Here is a 21,787-nt window from a genome sequence, read left to right as displayed (position 1 = left end):
GGGGGGGGGGGGGGGATCTAAAAACAAACAAACCAAACAGTTTTACTTAACACAATAATAACAGAGTTTATTGATGATGTTTCTCAGTAGCTGTCAGGTTTGTATGTGTGACATTGGAGAAGTCTTTATTTTTCCTCCTGATAAAACCTGATGTTCAAATACAGGTTAAAGAATTCTATTTCTGGCGTGTCAGATTTTGCCACCAGGATTGGTATTTTATTTTGTCCATTTATTTTTGAAAAGATCTCCCACCCCCCAACAGGGTTTCTCTCCATAGCCCTGGCTGTCCTGGAACTCACTCTGTAAACCAGGCTGGCCTCAAACTCAGAAATCTGCCTGCCTCTGCCTCTGCCTCCCAAGTGCTGGGATTAAAGGCGTGTGCCACCACTGCCTGGCAAAAGGATTTTTATTTTACTTCATGTGTTTGTCTCTGTGTGCAGTGCCCATGGAAGCCAGAAGAGGACATTGGATCTCCCTAGATCTGGGGGTTAAGTTATTTTAAATTTGCCATACAAGGCATTGGGACTCGAATTTGGATTCTCTGCAAGAGGAATTGCTCTTAAGCAATGAGCCCTCTCTCCAGCCTTCTTTTAAAATGCCTCAACAGCTCAGGGGACTAGTGCCCCTTGACCTGGAATGCTGGAATTCCAGGCAAGTCTTAGCCACATGAGTCCAGTCTCAAGACAAAACCCAAAAGGCCCGTGTAGTGCCATCTTAAGTTATGTGTCTCTGTTGTTCTGCTTTGGGACAACAGAAACTCTTTACCCTGTCTCCTGAATAACTGTGTCCCTGGCCACCGCCTATGGCCTGAGGCCAGGAGAGCTGCAGTTACATGTCCCACCTTCTAGATCTTTGTATAATCTTAAATATCCTTTTCCTCCCCTGGCGTTTTGTATTTAAATTGAGACAGGATCTTTCTTTTTTCTTTTCCTTTTTTAAAAAAATATATTTATTTTATTTATTCCAGAAAAAAAGGCATCCAGTCCCATTACAGATGGTTGTGAGCCACCATGTGGTTGCTGGGAATTGAACTCAGGACCTCTGGAAGAGTCTGCAGTGCTCTTAACCTCTGAGCCTCCACCCCCAAGATAGAGTCTTTCTGTTGACTCTTGACTATTCTGGAACTTGATTTATAGACCAGGCTGGCCTCACTCCTAGGGATCCTCCTGTCTCAGCTGGGATTAAAGGAGGTGCCACTGTATCTGCCCACCTTTCTGGGCATGGAGGCTGAGAACACTCAGGCAGGCCAGGGGGTGTGATAAAACTAATGCCTTGCATTCTTTTTGTGTTGGGTTGTTTTGAGACAGTTTTTCTCTGTGTAGCCCTGGCTGCTCTGTGTAGCCCTTGCTGCTCTGTAGACGAGGCTGGCCTCCCTCACAAAGCTCCGCCTGCCTCTGCCTCCTGAGAGCTGGGTTTAAAGATGTGCACCAATATTGCCCAGTTGAGGCTGTGTAATTCTTGGTGCCTTGTGGGCTCAGCTACTCTGGGGAGAGAATTGACTTATCAAGATTTGATGGAGGGTGGCAAGACGGCTCTGCTGTTAAACCTGGGCTTTTGCAGCAGCCACATGGCAACTCCCAGCCATCTATAAACCAGGCTCTAGGGATCTGACCCCTCAGGAGGCACACACACATACATACACGCGCAAGAAAACAGTGACAGTGATATACAGAAAATTAAAAGGCTTAAACTTCGCAAATTTGCTGTTGGCTTAAAGTGAGTGGTTAAATGGTGAGATTTCGCATGCAGAAGCTGCTTTCAGCGAAGGAAGAATAGAGGGGGAGGGGGTTTCTGCTCAACTGTCTAAGCAGAAACCCCAGGTGTAGACTACATGGGGGAGGGGCATGCCTTAGTTGGTGTCCAGTATTGGTCTGGAGATGAGTGAGGCATGCTGGTTAGAGGAGCAGGGTGCCAGGTGGATGCCTGTACTAGGTTGCAGACATGCTAATGGATACACCAGCACAGATTGTGTGCCCCTGTGCCCATGAGCATGTCCCCTAACTGGGCTCTGAGTGTTTCTTCCCTGAGGAGCTGGCATGGGGTCGGGCAGGTAAAAGGTGGGGTCAGCTGGCTTTCCTGAAGCCATGACTGCTAAACTAGTTTATTTCCTGCAGGACCACAGAAAGGGATTGTCCCCGAGGACAGAGGGTTGGTGTGGCCCAGTTTTTGCAGCATAGGAATGTTGGCACCTGGGCTTCTAGTTAAGCCCAGATAGAGTTCTGTGTTGAGCCAGGAAGAGGTCATGGTGTGAACCACGCTCCCCCATTGCACATTTAGCTGGAGTCCCTGTTTGAGTCACTAGAGCACATCATGAAGGTCATTGGAACAAGGTGGCCATAGTACAATAGATGTGCTGGCCTTTGTTTTTTACACAGGGTGGTGCTGTGTAGTTCATCCAGGATGGCACGGAACATCCTCTGTGCTCGGTCCTGAGTGCTGGGGGTGTAGGTGTGGGCCAGTATGTGTGACCAGGTCTTTTTTTGTGAGAAATGTTTGAACTTGCACATGAAATGTATGTAGGACTATCCTTTGGTGCCCAAGGCCTGGGATGATGGGTTCAGGCCCTGATCCACTAGTTGGGTCTACTCACCAGATGTGTAAATGCCATCGGTTAAGGCTCTTCTTGTTGCTGTCACAGAGGACCCAGGTTTGGCTCTTCTCACTCACTCCCCCAATAGGGTGGTACACAAAGCTCCAGGGGATCCAACTCAATCTCCTGGCCTCTGCAGGCACTGCAAGCATGTGGCTCAATGGTTCCGAATACTTAGTGGAAGCCAGGGTAGTGGAGGTGCATACCTTTAATCCCAGCACTCAGAGGCAGAGTGTTAGGGTCCAGGGGTCTCCCCACAAACCACTCGAACGCTGATCTCAGTTAAACAGGGATGGTTTGTTGAGCGCACATCCCAAGACTGTCCAGCCCTGCACTGGACATTTCTCAAGGACAGCTTATAAAGGCTAAAGCCACAAAACCATAGTGGGCTCAAAACACAGACACTAGAAATACTGCCCAGTAGTCGGCCCTGACTCAAGCCATTTTAGATAAAACAGTTCATATTGACCTTGAGTTGGATGGGTCCTACATGAAGTTTATAGTTGCGAATTTCTTAAGATTAACAAACCTCATACAGAACATAACAGAGTATGTAGCCAGCATGACCCTTCTCTGAGTCGAGTTACTTTTTTCTTCAGCAGTGACTGACTGGCAGGCATAATACAGCAATATGAAATAGCTGGCGGGCATGGAACAAAATGGCTACAGCTGTGCTGGGGGTGGAGGGCAGTATTCAACAAGAGTTCAAGGCCAACCTGGTCTACAAAACAACTACCAGAGTAGCCCGGGCTACACAGAGAAATGCTGTCTCGAAGAGAGAAAAAAAAAAAACCCAGAATACTTTCTATTCTATCAGAGGATTGAATTTTAGACCCAGCACTAACATTGAACAGCTCCTTGTAACTCTTTTATTTGATGTCCCCCAGCCCCTCAGCACTGTGAGGTCTGTTCAGTGTAATGATGCATTCAGAGGGATCTGGGTTAGGATTGCTGTTATCTTGTCTCTTTCCCCACTGGAGATGTCATCTATTGGTCATGGATGTGGTAGATTTGTTGTTGTGGTTGTTGTTGTTGTATGTTTGGATGTGGAGGTCAGGGAACAGCTTGAAGGAATTGGTTTTCTCCTTACAACCTGCAGATCCCAGGAATTGAGCTTGGCAAGAAGCGAGTTTGCCTGTTGAACATAGTTGTTGGTGGTAGTGGTTTTTATTTTGTTTTGGTTTTTGGTTTTTTTTTTTTGAGACAGGGTTTCTCTGTATAGCCCTGACTGTCCTGGAACTCACTCTGTAGACCAGGCTGGCCTCGAACTCAGAAATCCGCCTGCCTCTGCCTCCTAAGTGCCAGGATTAAAGGTGTGCACCACCACTGCCCGTCCTTTTGTTTTGTTTTGAAGTTAAATAAAGTTCAAAACATTATTATGCATGTTGGTGTTTTGCCTGGTAAGCCATGTGAATGCTGGGTGCCCATAGAGGCAGAAGGTGGCATTGAACCCTGGAACTGGAGTTACGTATTGTACTGGCTGGTTTTGTGTGTCAACTTGACACAAGCTGGAGTGATCTCAGAGAAAGGAGCTTCAGTTGAGGAAATGCCTCCATGAGATCCAGCTGTAAGGCATTTTCTCAATTAGTGATCGAGGGGGAGGGCCCATTGTGGGTGGTGCCATCCCTGGGCTGGTAGTCTTGGGTTCTATAGAAAGCAGGCTGAGTGAGCCAGGGGAAGCAAGTTAGTAAGGAACATCTCTCCATGGCCTCTGCATCAGCTCCTGCTTCCTAACCTGTTTGAGTTCCAATCCTGACTTCCTCTGGTGATCAACAGCAATGAGGAAATGTAAGCTGAATAAACCCTTTCCTCCGCAACTTGCTTCTTGGTCATGATGTTTGTGCAGGAATAGAAACCCTGACTAAGACACATGTGATCATTAGGTTGTTAGCTGTGTTTAATGTGGTGGACTGTAGGGGTGTCCTGTGTCTTTGAGCAGCCAAGTTTCTGCCTGTACCTTGGGAACTGGTTTCATCCCAACCTAATGCACTGGGTGTCCTGTGTCTTTGAGCAGCCAAGTTTCTGCCTGTACCTTGGGAACCGGTTTCATCCCAACCTAATGCACAGAGCGGCTGCCACATAGGAGCTAGCAGACCTGGAGTGCACAGTTGACCTGCCCTAGTTTCACATCTTTTCTGCTGATGCCACTCAACAGTTGAAAATGTCCAAGTTAGGGCTGGCGAGATGGCTCAGTGGTTAAGAGCACTGACTGCTCTTCCAGAGGTCCTGAGTTCAAATCCCAGCAACCACATGGTGGTTCACAACCATCTGTAATGAGATTGATACCCTCTTCTGGTGTGTGTCAGAAGACAGGCACAGTGTACTTATGTATAACAATAAATAGATCTTTAAAAAAAAAGAAAAAGAAAATGTCCCAGTTAACAACAACAACAAAAAAGCCGGGTGGTGGTGGCACACACCTTTAATCCCAGCACTTGGGAGGCAGAGATAGGCGGATTTCTGAGTTTGAGGCCAGCCTGGTCTACAGAGTGAGTTCTAGGACAGCTAGGGCTACACAGAGAAACCCTGTCTCGAAAAACAAAACAAAAAAAAGAAAATGTCCAAGTTAGCTTCCTCTTACCCCTTCAGAAGTGCCTCGCTCCAGGCCCACTGCTGGCCTCTGTGGACAGACGTACGTGCAAACACTCATACACAGAACTAAAGACCTGTTTTTAAAATAAAGAAAATGCACTGTGGAGTGGAGATTTCTGACTGCTAATTAAGCCCACCACGGGTCCTTTGCTCTGTCACCTCTGTTACTTTCCCAGCCGGTTCCAGGGCCTGCAGATCCAGTACCCGTTGGAATGTGACCAGGACAGACTCACTGTTCTTGGACACAGTCTGCTTTTATCATCCTTAGGAATGCCTTGCTCAAATGCTTCTGTGATTGTTCAGGTACCATCATATGTCCCTCTACCTATTGGAAGAAACAGATCTTCCAGTACAATCAGCAATAAACATAGGTCTCTGGGAGGGTGTGCTTTGAGACATACGGGTGCGAGCACACACATTATAAATGAATAAAATTGGTCAAAGGAGAACACACTTGTCCCACGCCCGTGTGAAAGGCATTGCTCCGCAGGAGAGTCGGTTTGTCCCTGAACGTGACATTTGTAGTGTGTTGACTACTTTTGTGTCAGCTTGTACAAGCTGGAGACCCTGAGAGAGAGAGAACCATAACTGAGAGAATGCTCAACCAATAATAACCAATCCCTGAAGTCTGGCCCGAGAGCGAGCCTGTGGTGCAGTTTCTCCTTCCCAGGCTGCTTGTTGACCTCATGGCTTTTATCAAGCCCTGAAAATTACTTTAAAGCTAATGCTTGACATAAAGATGGTATCACATTAAACATAAATATTATAATTTACTAAACAGCCGTCTATCTGGTCCATGTAGTTTTATTAGGTAACTGTATGTAGGGAGATGCAGGTACCGCCACGGTCATGTGGAGGAAGGCCAGGCCAGAGGATAGTGTTCTTCCACCACTCGGGTCCCAGGGTTCAAGCAGGTTTGGCAGCTTGGCAGCAAGTGGCCTTTACCTACTGAGCTAGCTCGTCGGGGCCCCTTATTTGCATATTTAGGAAGTGGTTTGTCTTTCCTGTTTCCTTTTTCCTCCCCCTTCTCCCCCCCCTTCTTCCTCCTTGTCTTTATTCTTGTTCCAGGTAGTTAGAGCTACAATTGTCTTGAAAAGGAGACAGAATTGTACCCTGACCAGTTTGTTGTTGGCTCCGTGTGTGTCTTAGTGACCCGTCCGCAAAGAGGGATTGGTTATTAAGTTCTACACAATAGGGTCTGGATGTAGCCCTGGCTGTCCTGGAACTTTATAAAGACTAGGCCAGCCTTGAACTCAGAGAGACACCTCCTGCCTCTCGGTGAGCACAGGATCAAGGTGTGCACTGCCACTCCTGGCAAGGGAAGCTCTTGCTCTGTGTTCCGTTAAGTCAAACATCCTGGAAACAGGGACCCTCAGACCTTGGTTTAAAAACACAGACGTCATAGAAGTTAATAAGTTATGATGCCCTTGAAGGGACTCGCACTTAGGTGCTTATTATACTCACGAATGCACGCACACATGAATATGTTTAGTTAAAAGTAATGTCTTAGGGTTTTACTGCTGTGAATGGACACCATGACCAAGGCAACTCTTACGAGGATCACGTTTAATCGGGGCTGGCTTACAGGTTCAGAGGTTCAGTCCATTATCATCAAGGTGAGACCATGGCAGCATCTAGGCAGGCATGGTGCAGGAGGAGCTGGGAGTTCTGCATCTTCATCTGAAGGCTGCTAGCAGAATACTGGCTTCCAGGCAGCTAGGAGTAGAGTCTCAAAGCCCACACCCACAGTGACACACCTACTCCAACAAGGCCACACCTCCTAACAGTGCCACTCCCTGGGCTGAGCAAGTACAAGCCATGGCAAGTAAGCAGAGCTTAAGATGGAGGGGCTGGAGATGGCTCTTGCTGCTCTTGCAGTGCACCAGATTCAAGTTCTCGGTCATCTATAACTCCAGATCTCAGGTCCAATATCTTCCTCTGACCTTGACTGGCATTGGACGTACAAGACGTACACATGATTCCTAGGCATACATTCAGGCAAAACAAATTTTTAAAAAATTGAAGCCCTTTGTTTAAGAAAGATAATAAGGATGGAACAGTAAGCCAACGACAGGGATTGGATGCTTTCTGCTTAGGAAGAAAGAAGAGATTTGAGCTGAATTTAACATTGGGAAGAATTTAAGGAGAAGTCGTCTCAAACCATGGGAAGCTGTAAGCATCCAGAGCCAGAGAGAGGTTGGGGTCGACAGGCAGCCACTCAGCCAGGAGGTGCTGAAGGCGCACTGTAGTCGTGGCTCGCACGCTACTGATGTGCCCCTTCTAATCCAGTCAAGGAGGTAGCACGTAGGAGTCCCAGTCATGCCTGACAGAATAAGTCAAGAGTACTGGCCTTTCTGCCATGGAAGAGGGTTTGTAAAAGGTAAGGCCGGCCATGTTTTGTCCACTTGGAGATGCAGCTGTAACACCAGTAGACAAAGGATTCCTAAGGGGAGGGGGGTGCAGGGGCCCATTACTGCGTGCAGAGCTTGTTTCAGGGGAAGAGAATTTTACTCTGGTGGTTGCACTCAGGACACAGAATGATCAAGGTACCTACTCGGTTGGTGGTGGTGGTAGTTTCCATTTGGGATTTTTCCCACAAAATAACAAGTTTGAGTTGAAGGCAGGTGACATGACCCCGTGGGAGAGGCTTGAGTTCCATGACTGGAGCCCACACAGTGGAGAGGCTGCTGAAGGGTGGTGTCCTAAGACCCCTGCATGTGCGCCTGCTTCATGCATGTGGGCACACACATGTGGAGACACACACACACACGTAAATAATAGGTAAATGAGTGTAATTTAAAAAGAAGATCATGGTCCGTATACCTCAGTTTTTTACACATCTCGCTTACCAGGCAAGAGCTGAACCGTGAACAGCAGCTATGTTGGACTCTGGCAGCAACTTGGCTCTTTGTATGTTTGTCTCAGGCTTCTTTTAAGGTCTCTGACCAGGGTTTGAGAGGACTGTGGTAAATGCCTGCTTAGACCTAGTAGGAGCTGAGATTTGAACCTGGGTTACCTTCATAAAATACCTCAGCAGCCTGAGATGCTAAAGCCCTACCAGTTGTACCACATCCCATCTTGTACCCAGGGAGTCCTGCCCAGGCAGGTATCTGTCCACTGCTTCTCATCGGTTCAGCTCGATCCATGCCTTAGCGCTTTCTGTATCTATCCGGTAGATTCGTCTGCTCTCAAAAGGGGTTCTTCTGACAGTCAGGTCAGAATCCCTATCTCGTTCCTCAGTGTCTCAAAGAAATCCTTGTGGCTTTTTTGAGACACTTCATGTAATATTAACGAACACACCAGGCCTTCTGTCCGAGTTAATTTTTTATGAACAATATGTCTGATTAAGCTGCTTGATGTACTGGTGCTGTAAGATGCAGGGCCCAGACTGCAGGGCGTGATTGAGGATTTTCTTAGGTTAGATGAGGCGATACTCCCACAGTGCACATTGTATTAGTTGCCTTAGGAGAGATCGCTGGAAACTGATGCACACGGGGTGGAGAGACCGCTAACCTCCATTCCTTCCCCTGCGGCCCCAAGAGGGACCTCCCTGGCCTTCAGGTGCAGGGGGAGTAAGTCCAGGAAACCTGTAGCAAGCTCAGAGCTACTTTACATCTGATGCTCACTCCCAGTATTCCATACAAACCCTGTTATGAGTATCCCTTTAAGCCGAGCGATGGTGGCGCATGCCTTTAATCCCAGCACTTGGGAGGCAGAGACTGGCGGATTTCTGAGTTCGAGGCCAGCCTGGTCTACAGAGTGAGTTCCAGGGCAGCCAGGGCTACTCAGAGAAACCCTGTCTCAAAAACCCAAAAAAAAAATAGTATCCTTTAATAGTCTGATACTCACTGGAGGTGCCACTTCCGAGACAGAAACTCAGGCTTTGCCAGCAGCTCTGAGTTCCACGTCAGCGGGTGCCAGCAAGCCCGGGTCCTGAAGGTCTCTTGGAAGCTGCTATCTATCCATGAGGTAAGAGGAGAGGTCCCTTCCAGTGACTCAAGCTTTTGCTTGCTTTTCCAGCTGAGCATCGAGCAGGCACAGACTGTGGCAGAACAGGTGGAGATGAAGGCAAAGGTGGTCCAGTCAGAGGTCAAGGCTGTCATAGCTCGACACAAGGCGGCCCTGGAGGATCGTGAGTGTGAGCTGTTGTGGAAGGTAATGGGCTGCATAGACCACCCCCCCCCCCAATCCCCCAGGCTTGGCCTCATTTCAAGATCTGAGGCCCAAGCTCTAAGTTTAGAAAGAGTTGGTAATTTTCCAGAAAGTTTGTGGAGGGGGTGTCCCTGGAATGCTGGGTGTCATTCATGTAGCAGAACAAGAAGGGCCTGGGGAGCCAGGAAGGGCCAGGGCTCAGGCTTTCTGTTGCACACTCTGAAAAGGAGGCCAGCCAGAGGCAGACAATCAAAACTCTTGTTAGCGGAGGAGTGGGTAGGAAATTGACCTTATTTTGGGTGTCCCAGCTGGTTGCACTTCTTGACCCCACGTGGTAAAAGCCTCTGGGGGCAGGGAGGAAGAGAACTCGTGCGTGCGTGCGTGCGTGCGTGCGTGCGTGCGTGCGTGCGTGCGTGCGCGCGCGCTCGGGGGCGGGGGGCGTCTTCGTTGAAGGCAGGGAAGGTAGCTGGGCACACTTGGTAGGCTTTCAGGTAACAGTCAGCTGGGAAGACTCCTACCCTAAGGCCAGCAGCTCCACCCCAGCCATGGCTACCCTCTACCTGGCGCTTAACCCGAGTCTTGGATTGTTCTGAATATAGGACTGCAAGGTTAGATTCCAAGAGAGGCTGTGGTAGAGATAGCCCCGTCTCTGTGTGTGTGTGTGTGTGTGTGTGTCCCCGTATGTCTGTCTGTCTGTCTCTCTCTCTTTCTCTCTCTCTCTTTCTCTCTCTCACATACACACACCCCAATACCCTAGCAATTAAATTTTTAAAAAATTGTGTGGGCGTGTGAGTGGGTGCCTGCAGGGGCATAGGATCCTTCTACAACTGGAGTTTCAGGTGTGGTGGCACATGCCTTTTAGGTAACTGCACCTGTGGGGCCCAGAGCAGGTGGGTTTCTGTGAGTTCAAGTACAGCCTGGTTTTTTAAATAGTGAGTTTCAGGCCAATCAAGGTACATGATTAGACCCTACCCCTAGAACCCCCCTCCACACACAACACACCCAAAACACCAGACAAACTAGAAAGAGAGTGCCTGTCTGTGAGGGGCGAGGGGAGCGCCAGCCCAGAAGCAGAGAGCCCACTTACTGCTCTTGCAGTGGTCCAGAATCTTGGCTTCCCAGGAATCCAGCACCTCTGGCTTCTGGTCACTTGTACTCATGCACATACACACCCAATGACAAAAATTAAATTTTGGGGCTGGAGAGATGGATGGCTCAGTGGCTAAGAGCACTAACCGCTGTTCCATAGGTCACTACTTTAAGACCCAGCAACTACACGGTGGCTCACAGCCTTCTGGAATAGGCCCTCTTCTGGGGTGTCTGAAGACAGCTACAGTTTATTCACACACATAAATAAATTAATCTTTTAAAAAAATAATTAAATTTCTTTATTTTTAAACCCAGACCTCAGAAAAGTTGTCTCCAGTGTCTATAGTCAACTATCTGTAGCTCTCAGCTTAAGAGCACTAAGAGGTCATGGCCCCCTAAGCGAAGCATGAGAGGTAGTTTTACCTCGGGGCTGGGGCAACCTACCTAAAATGGGTGACTGTTAGGATTTGAATGCAGAAAAGAGAAAGGAGAAAATTGTTCTGTATGTCAGGTAATCATCTCCCACTTCTGCCTTCACTCCAGATCTCGGCGTGGGTTCCTCACTCTGCACTCCATGCTTGGCTCTGAGCTTCTGTTTCCTCTCTCCTCCAGGTGGAGAAGATCCGCCAGGTGAAGGCTAAGACTCTCTACCTGCAGGTGGAGAAGCTGCGGCAGAACCTCAACAAGTTGGAGAGCACCATCAGTGCTGTCCAACAGGTCCTGGAAGAGGGCCGAGCCCTGGACATCCTGCTGGCCCGAGACCGGATGCTGGCCCAGGTGCAGGAGCTCAAGACCATCCGGGGCCTCCTGCAGCCCCAAGAAGATGATCGAATCATGTTCACGCCCCCTGACCAGGCCCTGTATCTTGCCCTCAAGTCTCTAGGCTTTGTCAGCAGCGGGGCCTTTGCCCCACTCACAAAGGCTACAGGAGACGGCATCAAGCGAGCCCTTCAGGGGAAGGTGGCCTCCTTCACTGTCATGGGCTATGACCACGATGGTGAGCCCCGCCTCTCGGGAGGTGACCTGATGTCAGTTGTGGTCCTTGGCCCCGATGGAAACCTATTTGGTGCAGAAGTAAGTGATCAGCAGAATGGGACTTACGTAGTGAGCTACAGGCCCCAGCTTGAGGGTGAGCACTTGGTATCGGTGACACTGTACAACCAGCATATAGAAAACAGCCCCTTCAAGGTGGTGGTCAAGTCAGGCCGCAGCTATGTGGGCATCGGGCTCCCAGGGCTGAGCTTCGGCAGTGAAGGTGACGGTGAGGGCAAGCTCTGTAGGCCCTGGGGCGTGAGTGTGGATAAGGAGGGCTACATCATTGTGGCTGACCGAAGCAATAACAGAATCCAGGTGTTTAAGCCCTGTGGCTCTTTCCACCACAAGTTTGGTACCCTAGGTTCTCGGCCTGGGCAGTTTGACCGACCAGCCGGGGTGGCTTGTGACGCATCCCGCAGGATCGTAGTGGCCGACAAAGACAATCATCGCATTCAGATCTTCACCTTTGAGGGCCAGTTCCTTCTTAAGTTTGGTGAGAAAGGAACCAAGAACGGGCAGTTTAACTACCCATGGGATGTGGCAGTGAATTCTGAGGGCAAGATCCTGGTTTCAGACACCCGAAATCATCGCATCCAGCTGTTTGGACCTGATGGGGTTTTCCTGAATAAGTACGGCTTCGAGGGATCTCTCTGGAAGCACTTCGACTCTCCACGGGGTGTGGCTTTCAACAATGAAGGTCACCTGGTAGTCACTGATTTCAACAACCACCGGCTTCTGGTTATTCACCCCGATTGCCAATCTGCCCGGTACTTGGGCTCAGAGGGCACTGGCAATGGGCAGTTTCTGCGACCACAGGGTGTGGCCGTGGACCAGGAAGGGCGAATCATTGTAGCTGATTCCAGAAATCACCGCGTGCAGATGTTTGAGGCCAACGGCAGCTTCCTGTGTAAGTTCGGTGCTCAAGGCAGTGGCTTCGGTCAGATGGACCGCCCCTCAGGTATTGCGGTCACCCCGGATGGATTGATCGTCGTGGTGGACTTTGGCAACAATCGAATCCTCATCTTCTAATTGTGTCTTCTGGGGTTTTCTGTGTTTAGGGTGTGCATGTGTGTCTCTCATTTTTGAATTTCAAAGAAGAAATCATCTCAGGGATATTTCTTTTTCTCCCCCCACCCCCTTTATTTTTATTTTTATTTTTTTAAAGAACAAAAGTACAACATTGCCCAAGTCCTACCTCAGCTTAAATTTTTTTTTTTTGTTGTTTTTGTTTTTGTTTTTTTACAGATGAATGTAATTCTCTTCTGTGCAGGGATTGAGCCTGTGATGTGATAATTTCTATCTACCTCAGATCTTTGCATTTCCTTCTGTAGCAGGCCTCTTAGCTCCTCTTTGGAGCTCACATCCTCTTCCCTCCCTAAGGCATAGAAGGCACAGGCCAGCAGTCCTGCAACCTTGAGGGCACTGGAAGTGTATGGTGGGGTGCATTTTGTAGATTGAGCCAAGGAAACCCAAAAACTACTAAGTAAAAAAGAGAAGTATAAGATTTTGGAAAGATAGGATTTAAAATTCGTAACTCTAGCGTGTTTGTGTTCTTGAGAATACTGTGTTTATGTGGGGCCAGGTTTTGTGGTCTGCTCTTTTTTTAGGGAAAAAAAATCTTTCTTTTTTATCAATGCAACAGAGCTCTTCTCTGTTTACCTCAGTGTGTCTAACATCCTCATCCCTAGGAGATATGGCTGTGGCTTGCTAGCCTAGAAAAGCAGACCATTCATATTTTCGGATGTCTCATCTTTATCTCTGGTAAAGAAGGGTGTGTGTGCGGGTACACACACGTTTGAGTTTCAAAGCCATCTTTTCTTGAGGAGAGAAGCTGGACTTGACACATGACATCCCAAGCAAACTTCTTCCCAGTTTGCTAAGAAAATAGATTTAGCTCAGGACTGTAGGTTGAGAGTGTTCTCAGAAGTTAAGTATATCTGTGTTGATGTTGTTTGTTATAAAGACTTAGATCTAAGGAAATAAGTTAACCTTGTTCTCAGAGAGAGGGGGACTTTTCAGATGTGGACCAGGGTGCCACAGAAGTGGGGGTGCTGCAGAAGTGAGGCACCCCCACATCAGGGTCTGTTCAGGAGGGCGGGGAACCTCGTCCCTGTGCAAGAGGGCATCGTAGGCAAAGGGATAGCTTTTATTTGAGAAGCACAATGTTTTTTCCTGCTTTGGAAGTTCAGGGACTATAGAAGAATTCTGAATGACAGGTAGGAGCACCTCATTGCCTAACCCTTGGCTCAGGTCTTTCTCAGGAACCCTCCCTGTATCTGAGCAGAGTTGGACTTCAAGGTTAACACAGACCCCTAGTGCTCCCCCAAAGGCCTTTGAATGTAAGGGATGTACAAACCAAACTACCCCAACAGGAAGTGTAGGACACAGTAGAATGTCTTTTTTTTTTTTTTTTAACCTGTACCAAAGAATGGAGATTTGGGGGCCTGTGGCTCCTATTCCCTTGAGGGCTGATTCACTGTAAGCCACAGAGTGGGTCTTCTTGACATTCATCTCTTTGAGAACGAGGGTCCATCCTGGTTCTCTGTACTCTCCTCATTACTGAGATCAGACCGGATTTGAAAGAGTCTCTCGCATCGCCGGCTGAGGACCAAGAACTGCCCGAGCCAGACCCAAAGCTCATTTTCTGCCCACAGAGGAAGAGGCAGTCGGGGACAGGATACGGGGCCAGTCGGATTGCTTTGGGACGTCCAGTTTGCCTGTGTGGATTGTGGTGTTCATTCACAGGACTTTTAATTTCAGGATTTTGGAGTGATCTGAGTGGGGCAGCGGGTGCTGGGGTCATCTCAGCAGGGAGAATGGTACACAATCAAGGAATCTCTAAGGTAGCTTCACCTGCTGACCCCCAGTTCAGATTCCTGGGGATGCGAAAGAGAGTTGCAAGCTCCTTTTAAAATTTAATAGTGGGTCCTTCCCCAGTTTATATATCCTTTTAGCCTTTATTACATCACCTAAGTGTTAAACTGATTTTTAAAAATTTCATAGAACAGGACAACCAGGAGGCAGCTTCCGCCACCTCCTCCACCGTCTTCCTAACAAACTGCCCTTAAACACTCAATATAACTAGCTCTACATGCTTAATGATTCTAATTGAACAAATGAATCTTGACAACTTTCTCAGAAACTTGACTTTAATTGTGGCTGGGGAAGAGCTGTTTTTCAATGCTAATTTGAAATCATGACATGCTTCCCCAGCGTCCCCCTCACGGCTCTCCTGTGGTGGGAATATTGGCTGTTCCGGGAGAACTTTTTCTGGTGACTAACAAATAAAACACTTGACATTTTACTTAGGATTTGGTAGCTCTGCCCAGGTTCCCATCTTGTGACCGAGATGGTTGGGTCTTGATTAGTAAGTACATGGATAGACGGCTGTGGGCTTGGAGCACAGCGGGTGTGTCCTTGGAGGTCTGTGGCTCCTGACCTTTCTATATCCAGAATAGTGTAGGGCTGGCTTCTAAGGAATGTGGTCATAGTTGGAGAACTTTTTGTTTTTAAAACATGTGGCTGTTTGTGGCCGCCTGAGATTGGGCTCCTAGCCTGTGGTGGGGGAGTTGGTGCTAAGCACTTTGGAGAATGTCTCTAAGATAATGTGGACTGGTCCATATCATGATGCTGGCCTGTTTGCTGCGCACCTGCTGCCCGTTCTGAGGCGATGTCGCACAGGTATGACAGGAAAGAGACATCCTGGGTGCTGGGTGGATGGAAGCGGTCCCTGTGCAGCTCTAGCCTGGTCAGGTGGCAGGAGCCTGAGAGGGTGGGGACCAGGAGATTCCCATAGGAAGTGAAATATCTTGAGTATTCAACACCTGGTTGCTACCTGCCTAACATTCCAAAAGTATAATGTGAAAGTAATCACCAATCTGTACCTTTTGTTCATGAGAAGCCATCTTGTCTTGTCTCCAAACCTGTGCTCTATTACGGCTGGCAGGTAACTGCTCTTCTTGGTTTGAGCCTAGTGGTCTAGGCTGTTCCCCGAGTGCACTAAACTTCCTCAATCAATACCCTTGTTAAGTCTAACTTATCCGGGGAAGCACACAAGGGTACTTAAATGGAATTGGACAGTGTTGGGCCATCGAGGTTGCCGGGATGAAGGCACTTTGTGATGGATGGCCCAGTGTGTTTCATGTAGTTAAGCCAAAGCTTAATCATTTGAGTTGGGAAGTCTTTTAAGCTTGAAGCAGCACAATACTGTCTGTGTGTGTGTTGTGTTGGGTTTGGAAGATGCTAGGGTTGCTGTGTTCTGGTATTAAAAGGAATGCCAAAGTTCTAGGCTTGTTTTCCCTGTTGTTTAAGGTGTGTGTGTGTGTGTGTGTGTGTGTGTGTGTGTAGTCTGTCTGTGTCTGTGTGCGTGTGTATACATACACACACAGTGGTGCCAAAATGTATTTATTTAGAACATCTGTCCTACTGAGGTTCTGACCATCTGGGGCTGTATTAAGATGGCGCCATCACCTGTGTACATTTACACAGGACTGGGGCTTTCTCTGGCTTCTCCTGAGCCACGGTCACAGGACAGGACACCGCCCCTAACCACACTGATTCGTTTAGTATGGATTTTCTACCTCACTTTTGGCAAAAAGTTGTCTACCTCACGTCGGCACCTGATGGGTATTGAAAAGGTATAGTTTAATCCAGTGGGGAGGGGGTGGACGTGGGAGACCCCCCTCTAGAGACAATGTTTAGGAATGCAGGATTGATTTCTTCTAGTAGACAGACATTTGACCTGGAACAAGAGCTATCTGGTCAGTGTAGTCATTCACCGGAGTAGTTCTCAGCCAGTCTGCGCCACCCCCCCACCCCCCCAAACCCAGCTCTACAGACAGCGTTAGGAGATGGAGAACCTTCCTCAATTAAAGGCCTTTAGGGGTCTCTTCAAGAGAAAGCTGTTTTAGGAGCATCTGCAGCCATGTCCTTTTAGTGGGAACCCTACAGGTCTAGTGGGAAGCATCAGGTATTTGAAGGGAATGAGAATCTCTGACTTCATGATTGTATTTGAAGCTGTCTGTGCCCAGCAGGATGTCCGTCACTCGCGGTGCGGCCATTTCTACAGCGACTGGTGGCGTGTGCATTGCTTTTTGTTTTGATTTGTTCTTCCTACCAAAGGCAACGCTTTGACATTTGTTGTTCCCTGTCTGTCCCTCTTTGTTCTTGTTTGTTAAATACTTGATAAATTGAGAAGCACATTATCGGGAAATGCTGTATTGTTAACTTTCTCCCTGTTTGTCCCTCCCCAGTAACCTTCTGGTCTACCTGGATGAGAGAGCATCCTGCAGGCCACTGGACTAACCGGGTTTTGGGTTTATGGGTTTATAAATAAATGTCACCGTGAAGAAATACCTCAATAATGTCTATTTTTAAAACTGGTGTTACGGGTTAGCAATCCAGCCTGGAGGGCTGTTTTTTCCATCATCATTTAACCAGGAATGGTTCTAAATGTTTTTGTGTATCTGCATGGTCTTAGACCCCTTTTAATGATTGTATTACCTCACAAGCTCAGGTCATACCTTACTCAAGGCTATCTCAGAGCACACTGGCTGAATGTTGGCGCCCCTGGCAGCAACGCGTTTACTTTCACTGTAACCAGCTTTGCAGTGGTTCTTGGTGTTTTCTAGCCGTCTGTAGCTGTCCTCTGTTAGAGGGGCGCTGTTCACATGTATGGGTAGGGCTTTCTTGCTTTTAGGGTGGTAAACGTCTTCTCCCCTTTTCCTTACGTCAGTGCCGGTGAGGGTGGGTGGTTTAGCAATGTTTAACTAGCATGTTACTGTAGTAGTGGTTGTGGGTGGGAGGGTTGTTCGGTTTTGTTTTAATGGACCTTGTTTGATACAGTCCATTAGCTCTCTCGCCTGGTCAGCCAAAAAGAGAAGAAAAAGAAGCAGCTTTAATTTTTATGTAACTGTAGAATACGCGACCCACTTGGGTCTTTTTGTTTAAGAAAAGTAAATGCATCCCTTTCCGGGTGGAATTCACAGGGGCATGTTGCCTGGTGCTGGAATGACTAAGTGAAGTGTCTTAAGCTGGACAAGCTGTTGAAGGAACACACCGCCTCCCCTGGCAGCAGAGCCCTCGCCACCTCTGCCCTTTTGGGATTGCGGTGGCATTTAGGGGCCTGTCAAGGCAGTGGGTGGCCAGGGGGATTTCCCCCAAACCTCAAGGCAAAAGTGTTTTGTTTTGTTTTTTAATTTTTTTTTTTTGCAAGCCCCTTCCCCCCTTTCTGGGCTTTTACCTTTAAAACCTTAAATGTTACTCTTGCCAGCCGCAGGCATGACAGGCAATGAGCAGGTGAAGAGCCAGTGCAAACGCGTTCCAAACCTCCTGTGAGCGAGCGAACAGGCTTCTGAATGTATCTCTGTGGTCCACAGAGAAGGCTGGGAGAGTAGCAAGGGGATGTACCGTATCAGCTACTGCAGCCTTAAAACAAAGCCGGTGTCTCTTTGGACTTTAAAAATTGTTCCTATGCAGCTTATTTTATTTTTGTTTAATCAAATAAACAGAGGGTTTTCCCACGAAAACTTGTGTCTGTGTGATCTTTCCATCTGGATTAGGTATGGGTGTACCACTCTTGGTGGGGGCGGGAGGACTCGGCCTGGCTGGCCCAGGACTTTGCATGAGGAGCACACGCTAAACAGGTGTTGTTAGTGTTTTTTTAGAAAGAAAACAGAAGAAAACAGGCTAGGGGCTGTCAGACAGCGTGGCTGTAAGGTGCTTACCACCAAGCTTGATGCAGAGAGTTGAGTTCCTAGGACCTGGTCGAGCAAGAGAACCAACCCCCTCTACATTCACACCATGACACACACACAAATGGCTGTGTGTATCTATTTATACAGACTTTATATCCCTGCCCCACAGTCTCACAAGGAAGGGAGGGAACGGCTGTCCCTAGAGAGTGAGTGGCTGTGGGACTCACCAGCTGCTGTTGCTGCCGTCTTTTTCTGGTGAGTTCTGGCCTTTTAACCTCATCTTGGGCTGATGGAGAAGGATCCATTTGAGGGCTATGCTGTGGGTCCTAGGAAACTAAGCAATTCATCTGTTGGTGGTTCCTGATTGTGGGGGCAGGGAGGCAGGTGCTAGGTAGATTAAGAACTTTGAGCTCTACGTGGTAGGCACATGCCTCTATTCCCAGGAAAGCCGAGGCAGGAGGATCATGAGTTTGAGGCCAACATGGGCTATGTAGTAAGGCTCTGCTTCAGAACCTGAAGCAATTAGGAAGTGGTTTAGGGCCTGGAAAGATGGCCCTGTATTTAGAGCAGAAGACCTAGGTTGGGTTCCCAAATCTAGTTCCAGAGAACCTGATCCCCTCTTGTGGCCTCTGGGCACCTGGCACACACGTGTGTAGGCAGACATGGAGGTCACATGTGTATAGGCAGACATGGAGATCAAGTAGAGTTTGTTTTTTATTTATTTTTGTTTAAGTTTCAAGCCAAGCTCTGTGTGTTCTCTGCTTGCCTTGGGATTTGCTTTGAGTGGAACGGAGTCTTGACCTGTTTCTCAAAGCAGGTAGCCTCCGGTTTGGGCGGAGGTCATCTGGGACTGGAGGTGACCCACTAAACGATTAATTCTCTACATTTTTCCTAAAAGTGTTGTGATTTGTTACTCTAGCCAGAATGGAGAACTCTGGCATTGAACACCTGCTGAGAGATTTCTAGAGAACCCTGTGAGTTCCTGGAGGGACTTGACCTCTGCCCCTCTTCCCCCGTCTCCTTTTATTTATGTTACCTGTAACCGGGCACTGTGGGAGCCAGTCAGACATGAGGGTTGTGGGAAAGGGTCCTCCACACTTTCCTAAGGCCTGGCATGAAAATTGACAAAGCAAGTGAGTTGTGAAGGAAGGACTGAAGTTCATGGGCTGGCAAGATGGCTCAGCAGGAAGAGGTGACTGCTGCCCGGCCTGGGACCCATGTGGTAGAAGTCCTGACCCACGTGCTGTGGCATGTGTGTGCCCACGTTCAGGTTGGTTTGTATCTTGAGACGGGGTTTCTCTATAACCTTGGCTGTCCTGGAGATCATGAAATCCACTTGCTTCTGTCACCCAAGTGGACCACCAGCACCACCTGGCCTCTTTTTTTTTTTTTTTCTTTAAGATAATAAAAGACTTGGTTCCATGTGATTTCCACTGTCTCTGGCTCAGCAAGCTAAGGTCTACTTGGTAGCAGGTCCCTAACTGATTAATAAATAGAAACCACACGTTTTACAGAAATATGGGGGGAGAGGTCGCAGCCTTTGCTTCCTGCTGGTGTGGTGACAGAACCCAACGGATGAACAGTTTCATGTGGTGACCATAGCAATATATATGTCTTAAGGGAACTGCACATCTCTGTGGAAACGTTACTCTGAATTTCTTAGCACCGACATCCTGATAACCAGGAAAAGATGGACAGGAAGAAATAAATGTCCTTCCATGGAGTATTCAAAGGGTAGAATATCACAGTGCACTCTAATGAAGGGTTAGATGTTATGATATATAGATGGAACTTAAGTGGGTTGGGTGGGTGCTTCATTTCATGTACGAAGAACCCGGGAGGCAATACCCAGATGGGAAGGCATAGGAGCTGAAGGCTTGGCACGCGGAATCTGCTCGGTTCTCTAATGTTAATCATCAGAAGTGTGTTACTCATCTTAGTAATTCCAGGTTAAGTACAATTCTGCCAAGGTGTTTTCCAGAACCTTCCGAATATCAGCTTTTCTGGTTATGGGGATGGCGTGGGGTGGGGAGCAGAGGAAGTGGCACTTATTTGCTGTGGGTATGTGCTGTGGAGTGAGGGCACCAGAGCAAACCACCATATGGTTGGGACAGCTTATGGTTGGGCCTTAGTACTGGCCCAAGGGTTCTAATAATCCAGATTTGACCGTATGCACTGAGCCATTTCACCCAGTTCTTACTTTGTGTTTGGGTGAACTTGGTTCATCAGTACAAATACCTGCATATATAAAGTAACAAGAGTTTGTGTTCAGGAGTGTCAGCGGGGTGCCTAGAAAGCTTAAAGGTGCTTGCAGCCAAATGTACACACACACAGGCACATGAGCACACGCACTGGTACACATCCACACAGACTCGCGTGGTCTGTGTACCACAAAAGAGTGCCTGGTGTCTGAGGAAGCAAAAAGAGGGGCCTCTGATTCCCTGGATCTCAATTCAGCCACCAGACGTGGACTCTTCATCCTCCTGCCTCAACCTCCCAGGTTTGTAGAGTTATACTTTTGTCCCTACTCCCAGTGTAAAAGCAGACACTCTTTGTTGTTGTACAGAGAAACCCTGTGTAGCCCTGGCTGTCCTGGAACTCTGTAGACCAGGCTGGCCTCAGATTGAGAAATCACCTGCCTCTGCCTCCCAAGTGCTGGGATTAAAGGTGTGCGCCACCACTGCCCAGTCCAAAAGCATATCCTTTCAGAAGAACGTGGTTAGAAAGAGCCCTTTGGGGTGTGATAGGGAACTAGTAGTCCCTGAAGTATTGACAGACACAAATTGACATTGTCAGAAGTCAGACAGCCATTTTCTGCTCTGGTACCCTTCCTGGGACCTGAGGACAGATATAGCCCAGCAACAATCCTATTGTTCTTGGGTGGAGTAGTTTCCTGGGGAGGTGGTGATTTCTATTTCAGACAAGGCGGCTTCAAAAAGTCCTTTAAAAAAGAAGTACTTGGGGCTGGAGAGATGGCTCAGCTGTTAAGAGCACCGACTGCTCTTTGGAAGGTCATGAGTTCAAATCCCAGCAACCACATGGTGGCTCACAACCTCCCATAATGAAATCTGACGCCCCCTTCTGGTGTGCCTGAAGACAACTACAGTGTACTCATTTATAATAATAAATAAATCTTTAAAAAAAAAAAAAAAGTACTTGGGACTAAGTTAGCTGATGTTAGTCCTGCAGCTTATAGTTTTGCTTTAGGAGACCCTTCTTCCTAAAGCAAGTTGAATAGATGAATTATTGATTATAGACCTATCGCTGTTGGAAGTGAGCTTGGTAAGAACTGAACTGGACCTTCAGTCTGGACTTTTGAGGTTTGAGAGTGGTTTGCATTAAGTTTGGACCCACAGCTCAGAGGGCCAGGAGGGATGGGAGTAGAAGGCTAAGGGATCCACCCGAGTGGTCCAGTCTTGTGCAATCAGTCGCAGGGCCGGTACCAGCACGCTGGGGCTCCAGCTGCTTCCTGGTGTGTGAAAAAATTCTTCCTAAGGAGATGCAACAGTCTGCTCATCCCAGATAAGGAGCCCAAGGCAGGCCAAAGTCCAGATACCACCGAAGTCCAGCCTGGTGAAGCAACGGGTTTGATTGAAGTGACTTACAGGAATGTAGGTGAGGGGGTAACTCTTAC

The 21,787-nt window shown here is 48.1% G+C and overlaps 1 protein-coding gene across 1 annotated transcript in view; it reads left to right on the top strand.

The window, feature by feature from the left end:
• Trim71 (tripartite motif containing 71) overlaps positions 1-16,040 on the top strand; it is a 55,016-nt gene extending 38,976 nt beyond the window's left edge. The window contains exons 3-4 of the mRNA XM_031345111.1: positions 9,203-9,337; positions 11,036-16,040. Of these exons, the coding sequence (XP_031200971.1) occupies positions 9,203-9,337; positions 11,036-12,487 (1,587 nt within the window). The 3' untranslated portion in view covers positions 12,488-16,040. The remainder of the gene's footprint in view (positions 1-9,202; positions 9,338-11,035) is intronic.
• The last annotated feature ends 5,747 nt before the right edge of the window (positions 16,041-21,787 follow it).

Source organism: Mastomys coucha, unplaced genomic scaffold (assembly GCF_008632895.1).
Source record: "Mastomys coucha isolate ucsf_1 unplaced genomic scaffold, UCSF_Mcou_1 pScaffold23, whole genome shotgun sequence".
Lineage (NCBI taxonomy): Eukaryota > Metazoa > Chordata > Mammalia > Rodentia > Muridae > Mastomys > Mastomys coucha.
The sequence above is the reverse complement of the archived record's forward strand: the minus strand, read 5'-3'. Positions and strand labels throughout refer to the sequence as shown.